The 14,900-nt window shown below is 40.6% G+C and overlaps 1 protein-coding gene across 1 annotated transcript; it reads left to right on the top strand.

Moving 5' to 3' along the window:
- Positions 1 to 588: 588 nt before the first annotated feature.
- Positions 589 to 5,566, top strand: fam8a1a (family with sequence similarity 8 member A1a). Its single transcript, XM_085446555.1, has 5 exons — positions 589 to 1,104; positions 1,691 to 1,811; positions 1,930 to 2,053; positions 3,137 to 3,276; positions 3,457 to 5,566. The coding sequence occupies exons 1-5, from the start codon at positions 723 to 725 to the stop codon at positions 3,599 to 3,601; spliced, it is 912 nt and encodes a 303-aa protein (XP_085302681.1). The 5' UTR covers positions 589 to 722; the 3' UTR covers positions 3,602 to 5,566.
- Positions 5,567 to 14,900: the final 9,334 nt, after the last annotated feature.

Genomic DNA, 14,900 nt, shown 5'->3' with positions numbered 1-14,900 from the left:
TTGTAACAAACACTGTGAAGGTTGCAGACCCATGCTCTAGACGGATGCTGTGGATTTCCTGCCCTTCTCCAAAGGAGCTAAGATGTGAGGAAGAGATGCCAGTAGTGGAAGCAAGTAGACACAGCACACTAACACAAATCACACTACAACTGGAAACTAGCGGTAAACATTTAAAACTTGTGCTGTGAACTTGTGGAAAATTAACAGCTCAATAAAGGGCATAATTTTAAAAATCAAAAGCAGTAAATGTTTGCTATGGCTGCCAAAGGTGGAAGAAATGTACTTTTCAAAGTATGACAAGTATTCACAGGAACCTGAATAAAATAACAACAAACAAAAAACCCCCAGAATGATCCTTTAAATGGCTCATACCATTAATGACAGCAGGGGGATAGAGTTTCTTGCCATTGTGATTACACGGTGTTTATTTATGATAAATGAAGCACTGATAGAGTAGATAGTATTGTTTTAAAGACACACAAGTCTTTAATTTGAGCTTCATAAATATTATAAAACGACACAGACTCAGGGCGCGGCGTATAGCAGTGAGTGGTCCCGGAAGTCCCCGTATTTACAAACACATTTAGCCGGGGCTTCCTTGCACCAGCCGGGAGCTAATGAACGGGGCACCGGGAGGATTACCTGAGGGCTAAACGCGTTTTAAACGGTTTTCCTGCCAAATTCAGGCAAGCCTGTGAGGACGCTGAGGTATATTTGCGGCTATGACGGACGAAAAAAGCAGCAGCGGTCCTGAAAGTGACGCACAGCAGCCTCGGAGCACCGCTACAGCGGAATACTGCGCAAACTTGCAGCAGTGGATGTGGCAGTATTACTGGGGGTACGCCAGCTGGCAGAGCTGGGTGGCTCTGTCAGCTTTCCCCTTCCCTCCGCCGGGGATAAGCGCTCAGACGCCGCCGGGTACACCCGTCAGTGGGCAGCAAGCATTTGACACAAGGAGCTGGTACAGCTACTATCCTGTCACATCCCCCGCAGCTTCCTTTCCTCACCTGGCTGCCGGGACCGAGCTGGGCTCAGCCACCAACCCGCTCCCGGGTGCCGATGCTCGTCCTGGTCAGCAGCAGAACGGGAACCCGCCTCAGGCAGGTAGGGCTCAGGTTTGGCAGCGCGAATCAGTTACTAAGTGCTAATTACAACACATGCTGCCCAGTCTACATGAATACTTTTACATTACTTCAGTATTAAACATATTTAAACAACTCACAAATGTAAGTTTCTCTTTAAACGTTTTTAAATTACCCTCATAAGAACTGCACAAGAGGTGCACATACTAAATATATATTACTGTTTATGAATTGAAAGCATTATGATTAGTAAAAGTTTAATAAGAATTTATGGAAGTAATCAAAATGTAATCTTTAAAGCAGGAAAATCATCCGGGCTGATTATTGTTGCTTATTTGTTGTAATCTGATTAGTAACAATTGAATGTAAGACCCAGCTCTGTGTTAAAGCTAGGTCATGAGTCTGACCAGGCTTAAGTAAATGACCTAGAGGAAACGAGCTTATATGCTTAAGAGTCTTTCAAGGTTTTTCCTCGTCCTCTGTTTTCTCTTGTGACTGTCAGCAGTGTCTGTTCACTGATTATATGTGAATGATTATGAGTTTATGAAGCTTTGAGTTGCCACGGTAATGAAAACGGCTGTTCTGTTGTCTTTTCATCTGCCATGCAGGACAAGAGTACACCATCCCCTCTCCTCTCCAGAGGTTCCTCGCAGAGACTGTGGACTTCTTCATCCTGTTTTGTGTGAAAGCCACCATCGTGTTATGGATCATGTATCTGAGTGGTATGAAGTGAGTAAAAAACACCAGGATAAACGGGCAAAGACTCAACTTTAAATGAGGCCTCTCAATCTGCTTGAATTCCAAGTTATGCCGCTTTGCACAGACAAACTGTCTCTCTTCTTTAAAGGGACATTGCCAAATTTATCACCCACTTCATTGTGGAGGAGATAGATGAGAACACGTCCCTGGAGGACCTGCAGAAGATGATGGCTGTTGCTCTGGTCTACAGGGTACTGGTGTGTGTCTACGAGGTGAGTCTCATTTCTCATTGCCTTGATAAATGCTCGGTTAAGTGATGTGCAGAAGTATATTAATATTGAAAATTTGAATGCTAGCGTGTGTTTATCTTCACCCAAACTAAGCTTTCTGTTTTATAACATTTAATAACATTTTAGAGTGTACAAGGTTTTCCTTGTGCAACTGCGAATTAAAGCAGAACACCTGTTAGAGTATAAATAACATTTCGCACTGTTCTCATTTACACCCAATAGCAGCAGCACGTTCTCTTGTTTAATGAGAACAGGCAGCGTCAGAGTTCTTTGCGGCGCCCACAGAGAACAGTGATGCAACGTTGCATTCATAGTTGCCTGCGATTAAGTCACTTATCCCGTCTCTTGTTAGAATTACGATATTGTCTTGTTTTCCCAGGTGGGAGCCAGCTCTGGGATATTCATGCACCTCTGCTCAGACTCACACCATATGGCATGTTTCCTTCTCTGCCTCTGAGCTTGTTTGTGCTATACTGAAAACAAATTTCTTGTCCTGTTAATGTTTTGGGCCGGGATTAGTTATGCAATAAATAAAAGCTTGAGTAATTTATTTTCATGGCCATGTGTATTGCACTGCGAAATATTGGGCAATAAAAACTTGAGCCTAGCATTAGTTCATTTAACGCTTCACACATTAAAATAGGCACATTTTCTGAAAAGTGCAAGCTTATCTAAATATTCCCCTTCAACTGGTCTCTGACTGTGGTTGTTGTGCATGGGGCTGATCAAAAGCTGGAATTATACTCTTGATTAATTCACTAATTGTTACTATATACTGTTATTTTTGTTTGTGCATCTGCTGGCTGCTTTGCAACCCATCTGACACCAACTGTGACTTAATCAATATTATCTATCACCACTGATGCCTGCTCTGTTCTGTGGGCCTTGCTGCTGTTCTTCCAGCCTCCACCTTTTCATGTATGCACACTGAGGGCGAGGGTAGTTCCCAGAACAGCGCAGCTAAATATACGTTGCAAGACATGGAAATGAAAGTCTTTCGTAATTCTCCTACCGAACGACATTCGGTGACAAGCGGTGTGATGTTTGTTGTTCTCATCCAATCAGATCATCTGTATTTGGGGCGCTGGTGGAGCTACGCCAGGAAAGTTCCTGCTCGGCTTGCGGGTGGTGACGTGCGATACGTCCACCCTTATACGACCCAACTGTGTTCTTGTGGTCCCAGCATCCAACGTGTCCTTCTCAGCGTGAGTCTTCACACTTTTTATGTTGGTTTTTTTCCCTGTTGAGTTATTTTTATATTTATTAAAAAGTTTTAAAAAAAAGTATATTATTTGTTGTTTCCAGTTCTTTTAGAGCATCTGTGTGGGATTCAGTAAGTCCCTGTTTGAGCTCATATTTTGCCTCGTCTCTCTCGATTTTCACAGCTCTACTGTGCGGGCGTTGAACAAGAACTTCTCCATTGCCTTCCTCTTCCCTGTCTTTATCACCCTCCTCTTCTTCCAGCACAACAGGACTGTGTACGACATTGTGGCGGGGACCATAGTTGTTCAGCGCAGAGGAGGCAGATAGCAGTATTAGACTTCTGTTTAAAGAGTATCTAGAAAATTTTATCGAACTCAGATTTACTAACACAGAGGAGAGTGACTTTGCTGGGAAAAACTTGGAACGCTCTATAAAATGAAACGTATACAGACGTAGACCTGGTACAGTGGGATGAGAAACATCTCCTGCTGTAAGGGATTTAAAGGTGCAATATGTAAGATGTTTAATTAAAAACATTTAAAAGTTAAGTGGAATCGTCAGCACAATGTGATGAAATCCTTCAAAGTTTCTGAAGTTATGTCAGATTCTACATTTTATGTTGTAGAGATGAAATTATAAATGCAGTGGTGGACGGGGTTGGACAAAAGCGCTGGACGGTTTCGGTTTCAGCCTACAACTGACCTTACAGTGTGTCCTGTGTGCGTTAATGGCAGTAGGTGACACAGACAGCTGGAGGCTTGGATCCTACAACATGATGTTAGCTAGCTTTATAATATATCAATGCTGCAACAGCATCTGTGATAGCAAACACAAACAGTTGTTGATCTGCTGTTAAAATAAATAACAATAAAAAGTCCAGTGCAAACAAAAATCTATATAAGTTAAATCTTCACATATCAGCATTTTGGTGATTGCATGATTATCAGTCGTGCAATCCAGCACAGTTAGACACTGCATTAGTCTTTTTCCCTGGCTCAGTTGGTCTTTACCTGCCAACAGGCTCATCAGTACTGCACGAACACTACTGCTGTTACTGTGTCCCAAAGCTAGAAGGTCTAAAGCTGAGATTGGTGGAGAGGGAAAGCCAGGGAGAAGTCCTGATTGGACACTGGCTGTCTGTGTATTTTAGGCAGCCCGGCCGACCTATTATATGGATTTCTAAAGCCGATAGCTCGTGTGTGTCTCCATGTGAAACAGAGCACAGGAAAGCAGCAAAGTAAGTGCAAACAAGTAGACGTGAGTTAGCTAAACAACATCAGTGTTGTTTTTTTTCAGTGTCATATGTTTATGAAAAAAGAATAAGAGCAATATTATGAAGTGAGGTGCTCTAACATGCACTTTCATAAAAGAGCGACACATTCAGGAAACTTTAAAGGAGCAGTTAAAAAAACACATTTTGTTGGTGTGCTTTGCTTTTTATTTAAGAGCAATTTTGTTCCGTTTTACCTTTTAAAATTAAATGACAGAACATGACTGTTTTTGTCAGCCTCTGCAGAAAATTTTTATATTCAAATTAACAAACTTTGCAAGTAAAAAGGTTTGAGTCATCCGTCACTCTTTTTCTATGCACAACTGGTATATGCAAAGCAAGATGGCATGCGAGGCTCCTGAATGGCCTACTGTCCCCAAAATAAAACTGGAGGAAAAGTCCATCTGCAGTCCTGAGTCAGGCTGAGAAACAGAACACTCTTTACAAATTGCACCTTTAATTCTCACCACTGTATCGCTCTAAATAAGCTCAGAGGACAAAACTAAAGTATTGTGAGGTTTTTGCTCATCGCAGAGTGTGTAAAGTTGGAAAGCTTGTTGTCGTGGAATAATCCCGCAGCTCATGTGAATTTTAATAAGTGCGCTACTGTATGACACAATCTACTGTTTCCTTTTTTTTTTTTTTGGTGACCCTGAAAGGATTTGATAACTTTTACCTTTTGTGATTATGTAGTTGCAGTATGCAAGATTTTTGTACCACTAAAGTGCATGTCCACTATTGTGTGATTGTTTCATTTTTCTACAAACTGAAGCTAACTGTTCTTTAATACTTTGTAAGAAAAAGTTATAAATAATTTAACGTATTGGCAACTTGCAAACACATGGGCAGCATTGTTATTAGAGTACGACACTTTGCAGCCTCTTTCTTTCTTTAAGCCAACAATGATCAGTCAAATGTCTAACATGCTGATAGTTTCTTTGTGATTTATTAATGCTGAAAAAGAACATTTAAGAGTTGTTTTTATGTGCCCACGGACCATTTAATGAAGTGTTTTTTTCTGATGTGGTGACATAAAGTTGTCCAATTTCTTGGGGGGGGTACGGAGTGCAAATAGATTTCTAAATTCTCTGCTCATGTTTTCTCTCGTCAGTCTTGTAGCTTTTGTGACTCAGGGCAGCTTTTATTTTGAAAGGACCCGCGTTCGTATGACCGCTGTTACTCTTCAATTGTAAAGACTCGTTTTGTTAGATTACCCGTTGGACTGTTTTCTAACACAGACATCTAATCAGCCAATCACAGGGCAGCAATTCAGACAAGTAGACATAGTTAAGACGACCTGCTAGAAGTTCAAATCGATCTTGAGAACAGAGCATAAATAATGTAATCTAAGTGATTTTAAGGGTGGTATTTCAGAAACTGCTGATCACCTGGGATTTCCCCTCGCAACCAGAAACTTAACAGAAGTTTCTGTTTTTTATAATAAAAATACATTAAAGCATCTATTCTTTAAAAATATGAATAAAACATTTTAGTAGCCATAATGAAAGTTTACATTTGCTATTAACACAGGAGATTACGCTCTCCACAGTAAAAATGACTTCTCAGCCTTCAGAGGAAAAACAAGTTCAAACACTGATGAAACTGGTTACAATTCATCGAATGGAAAAAGACATTTCAGATTTTAAACAGTTATTACGTCATATTTAATGTTATTTAGGCTGTGGAAAGAGGAAGGGTTGAAGATGTACTGCGGTAATAAAATAACAGCAGAAAAGTTTGCTTTTTACTACAGAGTCTGATACATTTGTTCCAGTCATAAAAGCAACTAACAAAAGGGCCCTTAAGAGACCAAAGGGTAAAAGAAAGAAAAGACAACAACACTGACAGATAATCTTCAGAATATATTTATGAATCAGTTTCACTTGGGTGTGCACGTCATGACAATGTTTGCACTTTACCACAAAAGGCACTTTGAATTAAAGTAAAGTATAGTTCCAGTCGGAACAACAGCAACAGTCCTTCCAACAAAGCACTCAGTCAGGTTGTTTCCCATCACATGTCTGCACACTATTAGTTCCTGTTTTCATAGAGCTGTTAATACTGACGTCTTTACGTTGAGAACTGACATCCTTTAACTGCTGCACACTTGGGACCAGGCCACATGAGGGCAGCAGAGAATGACACAGGCTGAGGCGCAGATGCTAGAAATACGAACCATCTTGCTTATTGTGCCTAACATCCTGTTGTATCATCTTTGTAAACGAAGCAGCGCTTCTATTGTGCTTTTCTACTCTGAGCACTCAGATTGCTTTCTACTGTGAGGCCCATTCACCCATTCATACAAGCACTTTATCCTCTGACATTCATACACATACAGTGAACAAACCATCAATATTCCCATCAGTAGATGACCCGCTCTACCTCCTGAGCCACAGCCACTCCCTCAATTCCTGTCCTGTAGGCCACAGGTGTGTGTCAGACATGAACCCTGAACAGGTAGCAGTCTTACATTCATGACAGACAAGAGAAATCAAAAGGCTTTTGCATAGGACAGTGAAACATTTCCCTTTGATTTTAAAAAATAAAGTTAATTATATAAAGACAGGCTGAATTATGTCGCGTGGGGATACTTTGTTTGTGTATATGGTTTTATGTATTCAGTACAGGGGACATTATGGTCTATGTTTAGAAAAAAAGAAGTGAAGAAGTGTAACTTTGCAGCCCCATTAAACAAGTGGGAAGAGGACAGTGATTCTTTAAGCCTTTAAACCTGCAGTAGGTGATGCCCATGGACACTTGGGGGCAGCAGAAACCAGCTGTGAACACAATCGACCACCTTTTAAGTAGATGAACTTGTAAGAAAACATTTGCTGATTTACACCTCCAGTGCCATTAGCATTAATTCTGTGTCGTGTTTAATTTGGGGGATGACTGTCTGTCTGTCTCTGTTGGCTCTGTATTTAACTTTTCCAGGGTGCGCTGTACCTCATGACCTGTCACAGCTGGGATAGGCCCCAGATAAGTAATTAAGAAAATGGATTGGTTAGTATATTCCACTACAGGTGGTGTTACTGTGCATAGCACTGCTCTTTTGTAATACTACAGTGACTTGGAATTAAGACTCATTAACCATAATGGTACAGCACTGGTTCCAGTTGAATCAGTCATAACTGAACAAAACGTTTGGATTCTACTTACTGTGCAAAACTCTTGATCCACCTGTCATTTCCTTATTTTGTTTCCAAAGAGCCAGACAAGTGGTCTCGAGTAGCTTTCTGAAGGTCTTCAGTTATTTATCTGTTGTTTACTCATTTTTAGTGCAGTCTTTGTGCCTGACCAAAGACTGGGCCACTTATTACTGACCTAACAAATAACTTTGCAAGGAACCAATTTAACAGATTTTTAGCAAAACATCATTTGCTCCCATTTCTTTAGTTGAATCTACCAAAGATTCTGAATTTAACACAGTTTGACAGACATAAAACAGTATTTTTGCAACAACAAGGTAATTCCCAAAGAGCTACTATCTAAAGTCTTATATCTTACATTACAAAATATGAGGAAACTGGACAAAGAAGTGTGTGTAAAAAGCTATCTACAGCAGATGAATGAAATCTGAAAGTCATATCCTTAAGAAATAGGAAGGAATCCAAGACACAGGACCTGAGAGATGCATCTGGCTCTCCAGGTGATCCATCTACTGTTCACTGAAGCCTCATCAGATATGTGTCAGTGGAAGGGAGGCTGACTGGAAGCCATTCTTAAGGAAGCGACGCAGAGAGAAAAGGCTGAGGTATGCCAAATACCAAATAAGTACCAATACTTGTGGAACGATGAATCCAAGCTTGAAACCTTTGGTTCAAATCATCGGACAGAGAGATACAACAGCAAGAATCTAAAGCCATCTGTAAAACACAGTGGAGACTCTGTCGTGGTTTGAGACTGCTTTTCCATCGCTGATATCGGGAATCTTGTCAAAATGAACATAAATAAGTACCATCAGATTTTGATCCACAGGTAACAGATTCCTTTTTCAGCATGACAATGATCCCAAACACACTTTCAATACATAAAAAGTATGTTAAACCAGTCATCACTAATCTGGGAGTTAAAATAGAGGCAAATCTTAAACTTGAAAGCCAGGTCAGAGCTGCTGTAAGATCTAGCTTTTTTCATTTGAGGGAATTAGCCAAAATAAAGCCTATCTTATCGAAACAGCATTTTGAGACAGTAATCCATGCCTTTGTTACTTCTAGGCTGGATTATTGTAACGCACTTTATTTTGGGGTTAGTGATGCGTCCATTAGGCGCCTGCAGGTTGTGCAAAATGCTGCAGCACGTCTTTTAACTGGAACAAAAAAGTTTGAGCACATTACCCCAATTTTAATTTCACTCCACTGGCTACCTGTACATTTTAGGATTGTTTTTAAAATTCTCTTATTTGCTTTTAAATCTCTTAATGGCCTGGCCCCCCCCCCCCCCTACCTCTCGGAGCTACTACAACCATATACACCTCCCCGTTCCCTTAGGTCCGCCAATCAGCAGCTCCTTAAGGTACCAAAAACTAAGTATAAATCTAAAGGTGATCGTGCTTTTGCTGTAGTTGCTCCAAAGTTGTGGAATGATCTACCCTTGCATGTTAGGCAGGCATCTTCTCTCTCTGAATTTAAAAGTCTTCTTAAAACATATTTATTCGCTGAAGCCTTTGGCATTGATTAGAGGGGTTGACTCAATTTGTTTTGACATGTTTCAATTTATTTTAGTTTTTTAGTTATTTATTTTATTTTATCTTATCTCATTTTAATTTTCTTTACTTATGCTTTTAGCATGTACAGCACTTTGTGAACTCTGGTTTTATGTTAAAGTGCTTTATAAATAAAGGTGGTGTCATGGTCCGGGTGAGCACGGGGTTTTTCCACTCCGCTGGGTTCTACCTTCAGGCAGAGACTCCAATCAGCTTCCACACCTGGTTCCAATCAAGTCACCTGCATATAAGACCAGCATTCACAACAGACCTCTGCCAGATCTTCTGCTAACCCATGTCAGTGCTAGGCTGCGAACCCCTTGTGAGAACCCTCAACTACTGCTTTTCCCTCACCGTGTTTTTCTTTGTCATAGGACCCACCTGGCAGTCACGTTTCCCGAACTACTCTCATCTCCGCCTGGACGCTGGTTCTGTCATCTGGTTTCTTCCTCTCCACCATCGGACTACACCTGCCTGCCTCCCTGCCAAGTCCCTCACTCCACGCATATTCTGGATCCTCTCTGGACACTCCTCACCCGGAACCCCCTGGACACCCCTTCCTCGCATGACACTTTAAACCTGCAACGCGTAAGCCCTAACCTCCATAGCCTAATCCTGCAGCTGTGATTCACTGGACTGCCACTGACTACTTGTCTCTTCTCATTATAGTGACTGCGTACCTCTATCCAAGCCGCTGCCCCTTTTTCCATCCGTGAAATCCAGCACCTAGCCATAGCACTCAGTTTCATGTTCACAGTTTGGCCTCACAGTTCACAGTTCATAGCATTTCATAATTCATAGCATTCATAGTCTCCTGTTGTGTAATTTCACTAGACACTTGTAAATAAAGCACTGTGTTCACGCCCGTTTGCCTCCCTCTGTGTCTGCATTTGAGTCCACACCCACAGCCGGGCCCTCTCGGCCGTAACAGGTGGTATGGTAAAAGCATACCTGGACAGAAAAACACACAGTGGATTGGCCTCCCCAGAGCCTCAACATTACTGAAGCAGTGTGGGATCATCTTGACAGAGAAATGAACAAAAGGCAGCCAACATCCAGAGAAGAACATTGCATGTTCTTCAAGGAGCCTGGTGAAACATTCCTGAAGACTACTTAAAGAAATTAAAGGAAAACTTGGATAAAAGAGTTCAGGCTTTGTTGAAGAATAAAGATGGTCATACCAAATATTGACTTTCAAGCTTGGTTTTTGACTTATGTGCTCTATTTCCATTTATGGTTGCACATATTTCAATAAATCCCCGAACCTGTTTCCCATTTTCCAAGCAAATATAAAGAAACGAGGGGTTTTTGCACAGTACTGTGTAAAGAAATCTACAGCAGGTATAGCTCCCACTGGCACCTCTCACACATAAAGACTCAAGATACCTGCCTGTCCTTTAGAAAACATGATCAAGTTGTTATTCAGAAACAGCTTATTTAGTTATCATAGGCTCATAAATAACTTTAGCTACAGCTACTTTTTTCCTAGTGCCAAATTGTTGAATTTTTATGAGCCGTTTTCAAGCAGAGATTAGCTGGAGGCATATTTTGTCTCATGGTCCCATTGGGAAGACACAACGCTTGTTCGGCTCTCCTCAGAATGGTAGTTTTTAAATAGCAACCATTAATCCTAATGAATTAGTAATCATCACCAATCTCTTGCCAACTTTCTCACTCCAACATGCTCACAAATGACACTAATGAGAAATCACAGCCACCATTCACGACTTTTTACTAACTCTAGTCTTTTAATTTCATTGTCTTTATTGCCAAAGCAGATGTGGCTTACCCTCCTGTTTTCATCTGTATATTTCTTTCATAGCTTTATTTTTAAAAATTCTTAGCAAAATCTGGCCTTCGGGGACCACTAGATCAACTTGTAGGTTGCTCTGATGCCCACGTGTGTGGCCTGGAGCTCCAACAGGGGTAGAACATATGTAAATGCATCATCTGAATTATAAATGTATAGCACCCTCCATAAATTTTGAGCTAGTAGAACTTAGATATGAGTTTAAAAAGAGGATTAAAGTCCTTAAATGGCTTTGAGGCAACGGGAAAATTAGCTTTCTGCTGTATAATCTCTGTGCATGGGAAAACTATCCAAACATTTTGTCAGCTATTGTGCATGATTTTAAGAGTTCATCACAGTTCGTCCTTCAGTAGCAAGTTTTTGTGCAGAGAGTCATGAGTTGTTCTCTGTGCCAGGGAACTGAGAGAGGCTTAGCAATAATTACGCCTCGAGTGGCTCTAATACAAATTTCACAGGGAGACAGAGTGGGGAAAGAAAAACAACAGAAAGTGTGAGACACAGAAAGGGATTAAGAGAAAGACAAAAGCCCAAGAGGAAGGAACGGATTGGAAAAGAGAGTTCAAAATGAGAAAAGAGGGAGAGTGCAAAATGGGAAGAGACGACGAAGAGAAAGGGAGGAAGGGAGCGAAAATGAGAAGGAGTGAGTGTGAGAGACTGAGGGACACCATGCTTGAAAATTCTCTCTGATCTCTGAGCTGTGGGACCAGAGGCAATGGAATACCCCGCAGAACTCTATTAAAATTCACCCAGCCTCACTTAAGCGTTCAGTTATTATACAAGAGATGCCCTGCAAAGCTCAGCTTTCTCTGTTTGTGCTCTGTCGCACGCACACACACAAACATAGTGCATGAATGCACATGAAAAAGACAAACAGCCATGGCCATACACACACACACACCCACACAACACAAACCAGCACTTTGTCCTCACTGGTACACATACTAGTGACGGTGCCTTTGAACTGTACTTCATACAGTATACACACATACTTCCTGCCTTTATATGCAGTCTGTTATTGTAATTGTGAAATTTGTACAAACTTTAAGGAGTCACCATCTAAAACACAAAACACTAAATCGAATCGAGCTGGAAAGACTGATGTTTCTCCAGTGGTTATTTGAGCTGGCTCCAAAAGTGGTATAATCCCATAGAAAGTGGATGCAGCCACTAGATTTTAAAGCATCAGCAGTAGCATTTATTTATTTATATTTTGTCACACTTTGTTTTGGGGGCTGGAAGCCATGGATGACAGGAGTGGAGTGCTAAGCTTCCTTAGCAAGCTGCAGCCTGTTCAGGTGCAATGCATAGACATAGCGGCTAATTAGTGTAGGTAATGAAGTAACTGGCTAAAAAAATGCTAGAATTTCATCACTCATCAAATTTGAAGCGCAAGTTTCTTGAATGGCCTTAGCCACATTGCATGTTGTATTATTGTTAGGCTAATCCATTAAAATGCTTCAAATGTCACCAACAGCAAAAACATGGCAGAGAGGTTAACTTCTTTGACCCCAATTAGCAGATCCCAATCAGCTCCAGCAGCCTGCATCCATCAGTCAAAAGTGGCTATGCCCCTAAGTCTAATGTCCAGGTGGAAGAGTTACATAAAAACTCTTCTCTACACTTTTTAATGCTGTAAAGTTTTTATTTTTAAAATGTTAACTTTTAGGGAATGTCACACTTTTGGATCCAGCCTCACGTGGCCACTAGAGGAAGTAAAGTTCCTGTAACAAGAGTTTGGGATTTAGAGTTTTTAGCCGTTCTGCACTGATGGGGCTTGATCAATCGTCATAAACTTCCATATAAAAATGCCCAAATTTAGAGCCTGGCTCAAAAAAATGGTTTGAGCATAACAACCCCTAAGCGGGAGGTGTTTTGGGCGGCATGTCTATTAAAAACCAAATGATATACAATATTACAAGTGCGGGTGCTTTGACTGACAGGTACATGCTGACACCTGTCTGTAGTCTGTACCTGTTAGCTAGGCTTTGAATATGCTAATTCACATAACTGAACTCCTTCTCTTGCGTAGGCTATTTGCACTTAGTGTTTTTATGTATCTATTTGTAAAATTAAATGGCTCAGAATGCTCTTAATTGTTCTAACAGACTGTCAAAGAAGTGTGTGCTGAATGTTGAGTGATTTTTTCCAATAAGTAAGTTAGCTAGCATGAATTAGCACAAACTGCAACTTGCTAACCAAGCTAGTTAGCATTAAACAATAACTTAGCATTCAGTCATCTTGATTAAATGCAGTCACTTCTGCCATAAAGCCATCCTGTCAGGCTTCAAAACTGGGCTCACAAACAGGTGACAGTGGCTACCTTCATGTTTTATACAGAAACAAAGGCTGACCAAACTATATGCCTGTTAGCAAACAAATGGACACCATAATAGCTTTCAACATATTTAATATGTATTATATATATTTTAATTGATTCAATTTGTCTAATAAAGTTGATCTGGCAAACTTACACACAGAGTAGTTAGCCTACATTTAACAGTTATGGTGAAATATTTTCTCACCTATGGCTTGTGTAACAGAGATACCTTCTAAGCGAATTGTTTAGGTGCTGAATACTCTGTGCCTGAATGTTAAGTGTGAGGGGAACTAGAAAGGTTGTGAGGTTATGATACTATGTGGGATCATCATTTCACAAAACACCTTTAAAGAAATGACAAAATTCATTCAGTGGTGTAAACGTCACTAACAGTAAGGCAAGGCAAGGCAAGGCAAGTTTATTTGTATAGCACAATTCAACAACAAGGTGATTCAAAGTGCTTTACAGAGACATTAGAAACAAGAACAAATAAAAAGCATGATTTAAAATTGATTAAAACAAGCAAATAAACTAACTAACTAATTAACAAACAAACAAACAAACAAACAAACAACAGTATATAAAATCAAAACAGATAAAATCAGAACAGTAGATAAAATCAGTAGTTAAATGTAAGTTTTGAAATTTAAGCTTAAAGTGTGGATTTGGTGCTTTATTCAAATGCAGCTGAGAACAGGTGAGTCTTCAACCTGGATTTAAATAAACTGAGTGTTTCAGCTGATCTGAGGCTTTCTGGGAGTTTGTTCCAGATATAAGGAGCATAAAAGCTGAATGCAGCTTCTCCGTGTCTGGTTCTGACTCTGGGAACTGATAAAAGACCGGATCCAGATGACCTGAGGGATCTGGATGGTTCATACTGGGTCAGGAGGTCATTGATGTATTTTGGTCCTAAACCATTCAGAGCTTTATAGGCCAGCATCAGAACTTTAAAGTCTATCCTCTGACGGACAGGCAGCCAGTGTAAGGACCTCAGAGCTGGACTGATGTGGTCCACTTTGTATTAGAGTAACTTACAGTATTAGAGTAACTTCATCACTGCCTCTCTGTGAGGCAGTGAGAAGACCAGAAGATTCACCAGGTCCAAAGGAGGTTACGGGACGCACTGGTATAAACTGTGACAGCATTTTCTACTTGACTTGTTTTCTTTTAGTAAACTAAGTAAAGTTTATACAGTCACACACACAGACACACACACACCTGTAAACTCCACACTATAAAGAACAGATAGAACAGGACTTTCCATGTGACTCAGCAAGCTTACATTTACTGGGAATTTTTTTTAAAGGACACCCCCACCCTCAGATAGCTTGCAAAATATTGTTACAAGCCTTTGGATGCTTTCCAACGCCGCACACAGCTGAGCAGAGCCAGGGAGCAGCAGCAAACTGGTTGTGTGTGTGTGTGTGTTTGTCTGCTGTAATAATGAGAACGTTTTGTACTGTGCATCATCTGTGAAATGCAACAGAAACCCATCCCTTTGTGTGTAAAAGTGAGCAAATGCTA

The sequence above is a fragment of the Copadichromis virginalis genome, linkage group LG22, assembly GCF_057382275.1.
Source record: "Copadichromis virginalis isolate Kocher_CV1m ecotype Utaka linkage group LG22, C_Virginalis_male_GT1.1, whole genome shotgun sequence".
In the NCBI taxonomy this organism is placed as follows: Eukaryota; Metazoa; Chordata; class Actinopteri; order Cichliformes; family Cichlidae; genus Copadichromis; species Copadichromis virginalis.
Note: the sequence above shows the minus strand (reverse complement) of the source record. Positions and strands in the feature narration are given on the sequence as shown.